Raw genomic sequence first — 14,710 nt, 5'->3', positions numbered from 1 at the left:
TCCTTCCACATCCCGTTTTACCCTTGCTCCAGAAGCAACTCTGAAATTTAAGCTAATGCTCAACATTTCAAAGGGGTAGAGAGTGACAGTGACTAGCGAAACACGAAGGGATTTTCTGTGGTGAAGACAGATCTGTGATCGTTCCTCAGCCCCCTTTACACAGTGCTGACCGAGTCGCTCGCTCCCGTCTCTCTGTGCACCGTTTCCCGTGGGGGAAGGCAGGCCCTGCCGCCGGGCGGTGAGGAGGGGGAGGCCCCGGCTGCGCCCAGCCTGAGGGCTCCGGGCCGGGGCAGGGAGAAGGGAGGGATCCCCGTGTGCCCCGGTTGAAAAACGAACACCTTTGGGGGTAGGGATGCGGCCGGGCAGCGAAGGACCGGGCCGCTCGGCAGCTGCTGGGGCCCATCCGGGGCGAAGCTGGGAGGGGACGAGGACGAGCCGAGGCCCCGGGTGCGGGCCGCCCCTCACCGGAGACCCGCCCTGAGGCGACGGCCGCCTCTCACCGGAGACCCGCTCTGAGGCGACGGCCGCCCCGCCCCTCTCTCCGCAGCCCCGCGCGCACCGCCCGGCGGCAGCGCCCCCCACAGGCCCCGAGGCGGCGGCATGCCCCGCCCCCTCCCGTAGGCCCCACCCACCGGCGGCGCTCCGCCCCGCCCCTCGCCCCTCTCCAACCCACCTCCGCGCCCAGCCAGCCACCTGCCGCCCCTTTAGGGCCAGCCCCGCCTCACGCCCCGCCCACCAGCGGCAAGCCCCGCCTCGCCGCGCACCGCTCCCTCGAGAAAGCCGGCCGAGGCCTCGGGGGTTCCCCCGCCCCGTTGCGGCGGCGGCCCCGCCCCCCCGCGGCAAGCTCCGCCCCGCCCGGGAGAGAACGCCGGGGAGAGTGGGTTTCCCTTCCGGAGTAACCGCCGCCCCCCCGCCCGCCGGGTTCGCTTCCGGCTCCGTCCGGGGGGCCCGTTCCTGGCGCCGCTGCCGAGGGGAGCGCGGGGCCCATGGAGCCGCGGCTGTGAGGCGCCCCCGGCCCGGGCCCGCTGCGGGAGCCGGGCGGAGGCCGGAGCCGGGAGCCGCCGGAGCCGGAGGAGATGGACAAACTGACCATCATCTCAGGATGCCTCTTCCTGGCCGCCGACATCTTCGCCATCGCCAGCCTGGCGAACCCGGACTGGATCAACACCGGCGAGTCCGCGGGTGAGGGGGGCCGGCGGCCGGGACCCGCCGGGGGCGGGGGGGGGGGCAGGTGGCTCGGGGACCGGGGCGGGGGGGCTCGGGGGCGGGCGGCGTGCGGGACCCGAGGCGGCGGTGGGGGCCGGGGAGGCTCCCCCTGAGGGGCCGCTCCCCCTGAGGGGCCGCTCCTCCTCTCAGGCGGGGGCCGCGGGCCCTGGCGCGGTCGCGGCGGGGCCGGCGTGAGGCGCCGGGGCGAGGAAAGCCCGGGGGGCTCCCGGGGCCGGCCCCCCGGCGCGGAGAAGGGCGAAGCGCCCGGTCGGAGCTGGCGGGAGCCTCCTGCCCGGGCAGAGCCGCGGGTGGCCCGCGGTGCGTCCCGGCTGCTGTCCCCGGGCGCGGCGGAGGGGGGGGGGCGGGGACGGGGAAGGGCTCTGCGGAGCCCTGTCTCCCCAGGGGTCCTGCTGAAGCCCATAAACCCTCTTTGCGCTCTGGAGAGCCGGAGGGCGAGGGCGGCATCCCCGGCTGCGTCTCCCCTGTTCAGTCACCTTGGACAGGGAATTTAGATCAGTCTCTCTGCGTAGTTTGTGGCAGGTTTTGAATCTTTCATACTATGCAGACGTTTCCTTTGTTGCAGGGAAGATCTTGCTTTCCTTCATCTTTGTTTTTTTCCAGAGTATTTCCTGCATGCTGATTTTTATCAGTTTTTAAGCCTAGGTCCCGTATGTTTTTTATTTTAGAATCTGACATTGTTTTCTTTAAAAGAACAAGGGTTTGTGCATCTGTCTTTTTGCTAATGATGTAATTGTATGAACAATTTATTTCAGCCTGTTGATAAGGACCCGCATGTTCTGATGAGTGGAGCAGGGAGAGATAAAAGGAGGAGGGCTGCTCTTTGATCTCATGTCCCAGAGAAACCCCAATCTCCTTGTCAGGAAAGGAAGCCATCCTTACTACAAACAGATGAAACTAACTTAACCACCTTTTTCTAAACTTACAATTTCCAAGCAAACCACAGGTATAGAATTTCTATGAGAAAAGGGGTCTTGGGGTAAAGGCTTCTGTCATAAATTCTTGAAGAGGGTTTAAAAAATTGGTCTTAGTCTGCCTTGTGTTTTCCATGCCTAATATTTGGTGCGTGTAAGAGGATTGAACTGGTTCAAATGGAGTCATATTTCCTTTATTTTGATGAAGTAGAATATTAAAAATGTTGGCTATTAGGAATTGATGACTGGGCATTCCCTCTGACCAGACTATCTTTATGGTTTCTTTGAATTGCTTCTAGTTACCTAGTCTAGAACCTGGCCTGTTCTACATGGTCCAGAGGAGAGGAATGAGTCTCCTTCCCGAAGTGCAGCATTCAGGAATTCCCTAGATGAATTCACCGTTCCTCCTTCAGCTAATTGTGATGATCTTCCTGCCTGTGGCTGCATAAAATAGTTGGTTCTTTCATTTTACAATTCCACCCAGCAGCAGTGCTGGAGTAATGAGCCCTTCTTCAGGGGCATAAAGTCAAATAAAATAATCTTCATTTAAATAGTTAAGTATGTCGTTCTTAAGTCCTGCCTCATGTTAACAGATCCTGTGCAATGTGTAAGATGTTGGATTCTCTCTGCTTGTATAGAAATGAGATAACAAAAACTAATCTGAAGAAATTGCTGATGGAAAGAAAGGTCTTTTGGGACCTAAGCACAGTCCATTACATTCTTTGTTAAAGAAAAATGTTTCCTGAAATATTATACCTAGAAATCATTAATTCTTAGTTACTTGATGGATGATTACTTAAGAATCATCTGCCATTTCTGTGCTGTACTCCTTTTACAGGTGCAAATAACAGTTTTAATTAGGCTGGCAAACATGAAATCTGTGTGGATTTTTATGAAGGACTTCACTAGTCAAATAATGTTTTGACAGACCTAAGCCTTTTTTTTTTTTTTTTTTTTTTACTATATTTTGAAGCTGAACAAATTGTCGACTTGATAAAATTGTAAAGGAGAGCTAGCTGTCATCCTCCCTTAATGACTCTCTTGTAGATTTTTATTGATATGGGATTCAATGCACTCTGTTGTAAAGTTTCTGGTTAAAAGCAATACAAATGTGTATTTCCAGTACTTAGACCTTCTAAAATGAGCCTTTTGCCCAAACTGTAAAGAAAGGAAGCGTAAGGATGCCCATTGAATCAAGGACTTCCTGTAGCAAACACTGTAGTATTGAATTATGAGAGAAGTGCTTTTATGAGTGCCATTCATTATGCAGAGACTGCTGTGGAGAAGTATGGCATAGGAGGACACAGCCCTGATGGTAAACCCTGTCCCAGCTGCTAGTGAGATTCAGGCACTCTCAGCAGACTACCGTACTTGGACCACATTCAAGCCATCCAGCTTCCATATGTGCCACTAAGAAGTGGGTTTTTTTGAAGCATCTTGCTCTCAGCTGGTGAAAGAAACTATTTATTTGCTTTACCTCTGTGTTCTTAGGTTCATCTCCTATAGGAATGATTATAGATTCTGCTTCTACAAGTCAGCCTAGTACCAAGGAGAAGGGGGAGTAATACTGTTTCTCTACTTGGCTGCTGTCCTCGGGGTTCTGAAAGGCAGTGTGGAACAGCCTGGTCTTCTCAATACTGCAGCTGTTTGAGAATTGCATAGAGCAGAGGTCTTGGCAAACCTTGGAGGGCAGCACTGCATTGGCTCATTCAGAGCTGTTTACAGCCATTAAGGTTGGGAACCTGGGCTTACGTTTCGGGGAAAAAAAAAAAAAAATCTGTTCTGATTTGAATGCTAAACAACATGTACATCTTACTCCAGAGATAATGATGATTTTCTGCTAAATTGGATAGCAAAATAAATCAGTGGCTTTAATGTTTTTCTGAAAAATCTAGATTGTTTTCAATATTTTTTTTAAAAGGAGCTTCTGTTCTGGGGAAATCGATATAGGGGAAGGGCTGATTAGTCTCCTAAATCTTACCCTTAAGATAAGTTTTACAGTCGTTTGAAAAATGTTGGCTATAAAAATTCCTCTCCAGCATTGTAATTATGAGCAAAGGATTGCAACTGAGATCATTGAAGGTTTCAGATGCTTATCTGTCTTTAGGCCAGAGGAGCCACACCTCTGTGGATGTGGGTCCAAGTCTCCATTGGGCGCTTTTTCTTTATGTAGTTTTGTAAGAATTGTTCATTAACTTGGTTTCAGGTACTTCATACATCTTTAAGATTATAAAGGAAAGATGAAAATTAAATGGATTTTTCTTTCAGAGAGTTGTCGGTGAGGTTTAGTTGTTCATGGTTTGCAAGTACAGGACACTGATAACTCCAATCTCAAAACCAGTGGCTTCTCGGTATCTTGCACTGACACCCTTTTCTTATCAAACTGATATTCTACGTGAGAAATAAGGAGAGAGTTGGCTTTAATTTAAGGCAATGCCTAAGTTCCCACTGATTTCAATAGTAATGAATTTTGTTCCTGTATCTCTATACTTCTGCGATCCAACTTTAAAAGCTGATAGTTTTGTGTCCATATGTTCCTTTTTTGTGTGGGAGGGTCTTTAATGATTTTGGTATTTTGTCTTCAGTAGGGGAGGAGGGAGAATAGAAGTTGCTCTAGCTTCAGCTTTCAACCCTTTTGTAGGGAAAATGGTATGAATAGTATGCACAGTTGAAATTAGACCTGTTAAAAGCTGTACATGTTGGGGAGGGTTGACAATTTGAAATGCTTTTAGGATAGGTGAAATAATTCAAGGGGTGAATTTAATCAAATGAAATCCCCCTTCAGAAAGCTAAGCTATTGGTTTGTTTATGTGACTTAGTCATCCCTTCCTATGTAGCGTGATTGTTCATTCGATTCCAATTTACAGAACAACGTGTACCTTTTTTTATAGCAGTCATTAAGTTAATATGGATGTCAGAATTTAAGGCTGCTAAACTCTGATGGGTAACTTCTAAAGCAAGTATTTATCGCATCCTGTTATGTTGATACATATATCACAATGGGACACACAGTATAATGTTATGGCCAGGCCACTCAGCATATGCACAGCACTGCTGACTCGGGTGATATGAGTGTTCGGCAGAGTTTCCAATTTCATCTTGCATCTGTGACATAAGCATCAAGGTCACTTATGTTAGGAATTATACTTTTCATTTAAACTGCCTTCTGTACCATGCTGTGCAGTAACAGTATGATAGTAAATTGTGAATCTCAACATGCCACTTACTTTAAATTGTCTGTTTTGTTTACAAATGCTGCCTTTCCATGTATCTTCCAAAGTATTATGTGTAGTTCTTGGTTTTGCGTACTCAGTTGCTTTTTTATTTGTGAAGTATGCTTCCAGATTCAGTGGTATGTATGGCCTTTACAGAAGAGCAAGCTATACCCAGCAGGCCATTCCTCCTGAGGCAGTTAACTCCCTGCTCATGTGAAATAAGCTGTCTAGTACTAAGTGGCAAATTACTGCTATTCAGTGTTATTCCTCTGCACGTGATAGCTCTTCCTGAGGAATTTTGCTCCGCAGTTCCAACAGGAGCTGTAGCTTTGTTGGGATCAGCTTAATGAACTATCACAGGTGATATGACCAAGCAGTGATTCCTGGCTCCTGCTGAGCTTGAGACCACATTGCCACTGAAATATTTTTCTCTACTTGGAGCACTGACTGTACATGGAATAAACTCAAGACCACATGAAGGTACTTGAATGAACCAGTATTTCTAAATAGAATACAGTAGATAGAACAGAATAAATAAAGCATTAACAACTTAAAAGAGGGTGTAAACTTGAGTTCCAGCTAGCACTATTGTTCTAAATGCAGTTGTCTGCTCAGAAAGTAGTGATACGTAAAAATCAGTATGGCACATTACCACTTACTTCTGCCCTTTAGGGCCTGTGCTGAGAAACTGTTAATATACAGTGGTCCTCTGTGGAGGAATTGTGGTATAGGGCAATCATTGTGCTGAAGTAGATAGTGTTTTGGTTTGTTTCTTTGATGTATGGGTAGTTGGCTTTTCAAAAACTGTCCGTAAAAGGATTCTGGTGATCGTTTGTTAAGCATCTTGCAGTATACTCAAAGCACAGCATGCTTCTCGCAGTTCTTCTCAGCAGAGAATGATGGGACATGATAGGAAGCAATTCTACAACATTACTTTTTCCTAATGTTTTTTATACTCTATCATGTAGTGACTGTGACAGGAGAAGTTATTTGCCCTTTCATGAACCTGTTTGGATTGCATGCTGAGAATTAAAAAAAAAAAAACAAAACCAAAAAAAAACCGCTGGGGTGATGATACAGAGAATGGAGAATTATGTGCCATTATGCCCTAGAAAGAAGTGACTGCTGAAAAGCAGTCTCTAAAGCCATCTGAACATCAGAGTGTTAAAATTAGGTTCTGCAACATAATTTCTAGGAAAACACTTTCCTTTTGGTAGATGCCCCCATGTGCCTGAGCAAGAAGGGAAAGGTGGTGCTCTGTGATACGTTGCTGATCTGGACAATGAGGCGATTGGGACTTGCTGTAAGATGCAGGCACTGCTAACAGTACTTGCATTTTAGAGCTGTGGCCAGTGCCTTAAAAACAACAGTACAAAAGCCAAATAAGAACTAGTAAGGACTGGCAAAGAATCTAAACCCCATATAATCTGAATACGCTAACAAGAGCAGTCTGTTAATAGGTGTGCCTGGACTGGGAGTGTCAGTGCCATCTTTAAAATTAACATTTCTATTCCACTTCGTGACTGTAGATGTCTCTCAAGTGGATGTAAAAATCTGACAAAGCAGAGTGTTTGAATTGTGCTTGGGTTCTGTAATTGACCAGGCCTTAAGGCACAAGAAAAATTAATAGTAAGGCATTGTTGTAATGAATTAATTTTGTGCTTGCTCAATCACTCAACATTTAAACATATGGAACTATTTTATGTGTAGGAAGAATCTCATGAAAGAGAGCTGTGTCAGCCTGGTTATTTGAGCCTGCCAGAGCAGAGATGAGAGCGCCAATTGTTTTTGTCCATAGAGGAACTGATGTTTTACATCTGCTTTTTAACAAATACAACTTAATACTGCTTCTGTTAGGTGAATGCTTTGTTTTCCCTTTAGTGTGCAGAGGAAGTTTGCCTCCCACCAAATCCTGTTGAATTCCTCATTCTCTAATTAGTGTTAAAGAATTAGGTAAGAAATACCTGATTATAGAGTACAGATCTGGCAGCCAGTAACTTGTATTTACCTTTCAAATCTAGCATCTGGCACGACCGACTTCAGATGTTGGAAAGTTTGGAAAGTTACTGTGGTAGTACCTCAGTTTCTTCCTCTGTAAAATACAGGTGGTGTCTTTTATCACAGGAACTTCTGTTAGCGTTAGCAGCAAAGCTTTAATTTGATGATTTTTTTTTTTAACCTTTGTTTCCTATCACAGTTTTACTCTAATAAACAGAGGAAAAAAAAATCTAAGAATAACAGGTATTTCATTTGTCTTTTCTGATAGTAGGTGCTTTTGCTAAGGCACTTGTTTCAGGTATTTGGAATAACTTTTTTTTCTTTAAAGTATTTACTTCATGGCGGTATGTACAGTTACTATAGAACTAAATTATATGCAGTATGTGCAGATACAGATTTGTTTTCTGTCTATCCTATGCTTTACTCCAGAAGTATGTAGTTGTAAATCTGCTTTATAGACAGTACATACTGCGGGAAAGGTACCTTGTTGAGATTACAGCTTTGTGTCTTCAGGAGCTATCTGTGTTTCACTAATAGTGATGATTTTTTTAAATCAACTTAGAGCTGATTTTAGGTGTGTGTATTACATTTATTGCCACAACATGTCACCGAGATTAACACAAGAGTGACTTAAATATATGAACCTTAAAAGTAAGGGTTTAGTAATACATACCACAAAACAAAGATTTAAAACTGTCTGAAACAAACAAAAAAAAAAAAAGGGGGGGGGGGGGGGGGGAAAAGGAATCCTGTTAGTGACCTAGGCTTATTAAAAACATTTGTATCATTTAGTTTCTAGCCAGCACTTACATGTGAGCAACATTATGTAAATTCCATTTGTACTTTTGCCAAGGCAAAGAAGATCAGTAGGTCAAACTTTTAAGCTTGACCTACTTTTTTATAGGTACCTCACAACAGCTCAACTTTTTCCCACTTATTTTCTTGCTAGTCTTGAAACAAAGTAGAGAGAACTAACTTTTCTTGTCTGCTGCAATACAGCTGCAGTATGCAGGATTTTCATCTTAAGCAGGAGTTCTCCACCTAGTTCTTGAATCCTTTTCCAGCAATGGTTGATACCTGTGTATTTCAGAAGAAAGTAACTAAAGTGAGTCACGGATGAGGAGGAATATTGACATTTGAAGAGGTTAAATGCTGCTATCTATTTTAAAATCAAATACAAAATGATGTTTGTAGTATGGTGGAACAAATACAATATGGAGGTGTTTTTTATTTCTTGTACAAAGTAATTTGGGAAAATTATAAGTTGTTATAAATCTATAGTTTATACAATTTTAAATTAAACAATTTCTTATTACATAATTAAACCTGTTATTATAATTCACAGTGCCTACAAATTTAGTAATGGACAGAGTTGTTGGGGTTTTTTGGGGGGGGTTTTTTGGGTGGTTTTTTTTTTTGTTTTTTGTTTTTTTTTTTTTATTGAGGGCTATATGCAGGAAAAAAGTTCTATGGTAATTTTGCAGCAATCCCCTTATGTGTGCTCCAGCTGCTTTGCTCAATCTCATTTTTCTTCCCCAAGCCTCTGACTGATGGAGATATACACAGATCTGAAAAACTGGAGATATGGCCAAGAAGAGGATCTGTTCAGGGTACATGTCTATTTTAAGGAGAGGGGAAACAAGCTAGAGCATTTGACTGGCAAAGCACTTACATTGGCCTAATTCCATAGGAATCTATATGGAATTAACAGTCAGAGGTCATATCCTTTCTGAGGGTGAAGCTTTTGGTTTCTTCCTATTATATTTGATTTCCTATTTGATGTATATCTATATGCTTTTTCAATTTTGTAAATAGAGTTGATTACAAGAGTTTGGTCTCTCTTGGGTACTTCAGGAAACAGTCTGATTGTGATGGTTTGTCTGCAGGATGAGCTAATGAAGTATGAAACACTAGCTGCTAAGAGTTAGAGGTTCAAAATTCCACAGAGTATGTAGAGTCTAGTTCCTCTCTTTGAGCAAAACATACTCAGTCTATTATGTCTGGGTCCTTGGGATGAACTAAAATGCTCCCTTGTGAAGGCATCAAAAGCCTCCCAGGGTTTTACTGCAGCATCAGAAGCCAGCATTTCCTATCCATGCAACGTAGTGTGATAAGCAACAGTTGGCTGCTACCCAAGAGCCTCATGGTAGCTGCAGTTCTGTGCCATAAATTACAAAGCACTTTGGGATTATTAAGCATGACAGTCTCTCAAGGTGTAATGATTAATAACCCACTTAGATGTTTAAATATTTGTCCAGTTCAAGACAGTTCACATTAGGCCTTGAACTTGACCATGAACAATTCTTTGTGCAGTTGTTTGGACACTGCATTAGTAGGGCTGAGCTGTCTCTGTGCTTGGTACATCCAAGAATTTAATAATCAAATGACAGTGTTCATAGGCAGTAAAGTCAAGTAGTTTACTTTTGTAGCGCTCATCATTGAGCCAACTTCCCAGTTTATAGTTTTGCAGTTCTTGCTCCTGGATTTCCTGTTCTCTTGCCCTCCAGTCATTGTCCAGGTTATTCTTGCCTTGTTTCCACTTCTCTTGCTGTGACTGCTTCCAGCTATTGGCAGCAATGTAATTTGAAATTTAGTTGTATTTTAAGGAATAGGTATAGAATCAGAATAAGAGAGAATCAGACACCTGATTGTTCAGTGTGCCTCAGAACTGCTTTGCTGTGAATACTTCAAAAGAGCAGCTTTGAATCTAGATTCTTTCTACACTTCTCAAATTGATGGCATATATACTAATGTTATTAGGATATCTCAGTGAAACTGCTTGCTTTCTGCAATGAAATCTTTGTATACATCTGAAATGGGATGGATCCTGACCTCCGTGATAGGCGGGGCAAATGTACAAGTAAGGGGGAATGGTTTTATCTGTAACTTCATCAGTATGAGCTTAATGCGTCAAACATACCCAACTTTTAACTGTAATGTCTATACCAAAACAAAGTGAAGAAAACTGATAAGAGGTTGTGATGGACCTCAAGTTTCCTGAAGGTTGACTTTTGTGTAGAAGGTGATTTGTTAGACTTGAAATTTGCTTTAATGTTCAGTCTTCTCTGTACAAAACAGAGATATTATAAATTGAAGCATTAAGAGATACCTTTTCTTAAGCGTAGACAGTGACCAACAGTATTCCCACAGTCAGTGGAAGTGTCAGCTCCAGAACTGCCACAGTGGAAGATTCTGATCTCCTTTCTTGTAGAGGAGAAAATGCAGTGCATCTTCTGTGCCTGTTGATGTGAGGAGGGTTGTAGGCATTGCATGCTGTGGGGGAAGAGAAGTCACAAGGGTGAAGAAAGAACTTTTTTTTTTTTTTTTCCCCTTAGGTTGAATTCCATTCTAAAACTAATCATGCACCTAAATTCATGTGTTAATGATGTAGTTCTCCATTGTGGAAACTCGTGTGGGAAGAAGCATGTTTCACTTTGTTTTTTAAACCTACGCTTAATTCAATTTAAAAACTATGCAACAAGATTGTACAGGAAACCTGAAAAGATTGAATGGCCAAGAATTTCTAATGTGGTCTCGTAAATTCTTTCAGTAGAATATTATTGGGTCACTCAGCAATTATAAGAAGCACCCTGAAGGTTAATACATGAAAAATGGTGAAATAAAGAGAGTAAAGGCTAGAAGTAGTAGTTGCTCTTTTACAAACAGAAGTCTGTTGACTTATGCCCAATGTAATCTGAAGTAAATGCTCTCTGTAAGTATATGTTCAGTAAGATGAAGTTGGCGATAAAGACGGAGCATTTCTTGGCTGTTTATATTGAATCTAAAATTAGAAAGAATTCTGTTTCAGAATGTCAGTATAACAACTGTATAAACATATGTTAACAGATATGCTCTTCAGAGCACTATATAACATCTGATTGCTTTTTAAGAATAGTCCCACTTGTTCAGAAAGGACTGAGCCCTGCTGTTAAGATAAAGTTGTATTTTATTTCAGTAAAGTGCAAATTTAACTGTTCAGGAGTGGTCTGTCTTCTCTTATTCTAGCCAAAAAAAGGGCTCCAGTCTATTTTTGTAGATGCTGATTTGTGATAAGGGAGAAAGTGTTATCACTGCACAGACAGCACCTGTTAATTGCCTAAATAATTCAGGCTTAAATTATGCAGGCTTCTAAAACAAGGACTTGCCCTGGTGTCACGGTTTAACCCCAGCCAACAACTAAGCACTGCACAGCCACTTGTTCACTCCCCTGGGGTGGGATGGGGGGGAGAGAATCGAAAGGGTAAAACTGAGAAAACTCATGGGTTGAGATAAAGACAGTTTACTAGGTAAAGCAGAAGCAGTGCAGGCAAGCAAAGCAAAACAAGGAATTCATTCACTCCTTCCCATCAGCAGGCGGGTGTTCAGCCATCTCCAGGAAAGCAGGGCTCCATCATGCATAACGGTTACTTGGGAAGACAAACGCCATCGCTCCAAACATCCCCCCCTTCCTTCTCCTTCCCCCAGCTTTGTATGCCGAGCATGACGTCACATGGTCTGGAATATCCCTTGGGTCAGTTGGGGTCAGCTGTCCCGGCTGTGTCCCCTCCAACTCCTTGTGCCCCCCCAGTCTCCTCACTGGTGGGGTGGGGTGAGGAGCAGAAAAGGCCTTGACTGTGTGTGAGCACTGCTCAGCAGTAACTAAAGCATCCCTGTGTTATCAACACTGTTTTCAGCACAAATCCAAAACACAACCCCATACTAGCTACTGTGAAGAAAATTAACTGCATCCCAGCCAAAACCTGCACACCTAGCAAAAGGGTTAAGAAAATAGAACTTCAGGATAAATCCTGACTGTGCTCCCTGCCTTCCTATTCTTCTTTTAGTGTTTTTGTTGTGATGGGAACTAGTAAATGCTTGAATTTGAGAATTATTACTGAAGAAGAAGGTTGGGTGGTTTGTTTCTGGGGTTTTTTTGGTTTTGTTTTGTTTTTCCAATTTGCCTGAAAAGTTGAAGTTACCTTTTATACTGAGGGGTCTTAAAATCTTAATCAGCCAGGAAACTGTGCTGGCCGTCCTTGAGGATGGATTGTATGTAGTTAAGCTATATGTCAGTCTGTCTTTCAGCACGTGAAGCGTTACTTATACAGAATAAATGCTTTGTTGGCCCTGTACCTAATCTCTATGTAAAGTGCAGTTTAACCTGTATTGCCAGTTGTTACAAGCATGTCATACACAGCTTTGGCAACAGTTAAAAAGTGCCTTTAGGAATAAAAACTAATGTTAGGTTTTATTCTACTTGAAATATTACTCTAGTTGCAATGAAATACGTCTTGGGACATTCAGGTGCCATTCTTCAATTGACAAAGGTGCCTTATGGAATAAAGCATGTCTAGTAGATGTAGATAGTATCTTTTATATCCCCAGTTAGTAGAGTGGGGGAAACTTTTGTGTCCAAGGAAGGGCTTGCAAGACCAGAAATGTGCTTAATCTTTCCAATTATTCTAGTTGTTCTAAGAAAAGGTATTACTTCTACCTGCAAACTTCGTTCTCCTGTCCTCATTGCTATAAATACAATCCTGCCATCAGTTACGTGATTTAAAGAAATTGCCACCAGATTGTTAGTACACTTTATTTGCTTTTTAAATATTTTTTTCTTTATTTAGTAGGTCTGCTGTACTTTCTGGTAGTCTGGGCCTAAAATTTGCTCTCAGCAGTGGACCAGGAGAAAGTTAGGCTCAGCTGTAAGAAAGCATTCAAGCACATAAGGTGTATTTAGGCTGAGTGTTTGCAGAGCGGACACCTAAAATTTGCAAATATGTTTCTAACCATATAAATGCCAAAACGCACTTCAACACTTTGCTTTTCACCTTACACCACTGGGTGATTCATAAGGCCATGGAAGAGCCAGATCAGTGGGTGTCCTTGGAGCGTGTCTGACAAGCCGAGATCAGCGCAAAGCACAAGAGTTACAGCTGACAGAGGAAGATGATCCTTATTCCTCCTGAATTTCATTTGATAAAATGTACAAGCAATCTTGAGGACAGGGCCAGACCCTGAATTTTCTCCCTACCCTTGAACGCCCTTGTCACTAGGCTGGAGAAATTGCTTTAGACTGTAACCTGGAAGGTTGACAGATATTTCATCTTCAGGAATGGAGAACAACAGGATTCTTTACTCGGTGTGATTTGCGGGTTTTGGTGTATCTGTTCTGATCTGCTTGGACATCTGTTCAGTTTGAAACACAACTGACTTGGTGAAATGGTGCTTTTAGGTATGTAGGAGTTAAAAATGGAGAGCTCTGAAGTCCAGTTATTGCCAGCCTGTGAACAGACCACCTTATAAGACACTTATGTGGAAAGTGATCCACTGAACTGTGAAGATCCAGAATTTCTGTGTTCTAGCTGGTTGTGTTGTGTTCATACCATGTGGCAAATTCTGGTGCTGCAATTACTGACCCAGCCTGGTCACCTCGCGTCACTGGCTGCTGTAGATGATGGCCAGCCTCAAAGAGCCTGCACGTCAACCATATGATTGTGAAGTGATTAGTGGACCATTTCTGAGAAGGCTGGGGTAGAGTTGTGTGGTGTATTGGAGGGGGAGGTATCATTTTACAACTCTGTCTGAAGCCAAATATAACTCTGTTAAAAAGAACACAAGCTCATCAGATGTTAAATGGCAGAACAGCTGTAGGTGTCATAGCTTCTGGCTTTCAACTGAACATACAGCATAAAACTGGTGTAGCTGACTAGAAAAATCACTTTTAAATATTGACACTACCTTTGATCTTTTTTTAGGCAGTGAATTTTGTCAACTTTGAGTAGCTCTATTTTGGTTGGGGGAAAAATGGAAGTAACTATGGATTTTTTGTTTTTCAAGCTAAATGTAAAAAAAAAAAACAAAAAAACAAAAAAAAACAAAAAAAACCCTTAAAATATTAAGTTCTTTCTTTTTTCCAGGCCCTTGCCACTTCAGAAACTGTGAAGATTCTAGTCACTGACAACATTATCCTATTGTGAAAATGCTTGTAGTGTCAGAAAAACAACCAGAAGGATGCAACTTTAATTAGAGATCCTGTTTACCAACATTTAATTAATGCTGTCTTCTGAAATGGAAAAGAATACCTTCAGCATGGGCAGATTTCTTGGCTCTGATACGTGAGAACACACAGAGCCTTTGTTATGTCCTCAGGAGAGCTGTTCCTGCATTGTTGCCTGAGGATAGCTCTTTCAGTGTGTGGTGGTCCATCTTTTTAAAAAAAAAAAAAAAGAGAGAGAGAACGAAACCCAAATATTAAAAAAACCCACGCCAATACACAAGCAGCATGGCATTGAAACTTGTATGTTGGAATTCAGAAATAAACTTGTTTTTTATTGGTCCAAATGTCTGCAATTTAAACATTGCTTCCAACTTATATATCAT

General features: G+C 42.8%; 1 protein-coding gene across 1 annotated transcript in view; it reads left to right on the top strand.

Annotated features, from left to right (window-relative positions):
- Positions 1 to 886: 886 nt before the first annotated feature.
- MOSMO (modulator of smoothened) overlaps positions 887 to 14,710 on the top strand; it is a 33,733-nt gene continuing 19,909 nt past the window's right edge. Inside the window, exon 1 of the mRNA XM_030002274.2 lies at positions 887 to 1,182. Within this exon, the coding sequence (XP_029858134.1) occupies positions 1,077 to 1,182 (106 nt within the window). The 5' untranslated portion in view covers positions 887 to 1,076. The remainder of the gene's footprint in view (positions 1,183 to 14,710) is intronic.

Source organism: Aquila chrysaetos, chromosome 25, assembly GCF_900496995.4.
Source record: "Aquila chrysaetos chrysaetos chromosome 25, bAquChr1.4, whole genome shotgun sequence".
Taxonomy (NCBI): Eukaryota; Metazoa; Chordata; class Aves; order Accipitriformes; family Accipitridae; genus Aquila; species Aquila chrysaetos.
This window is presented reverse-complemented; position numbering and strand designations above follow the sequence as displayed.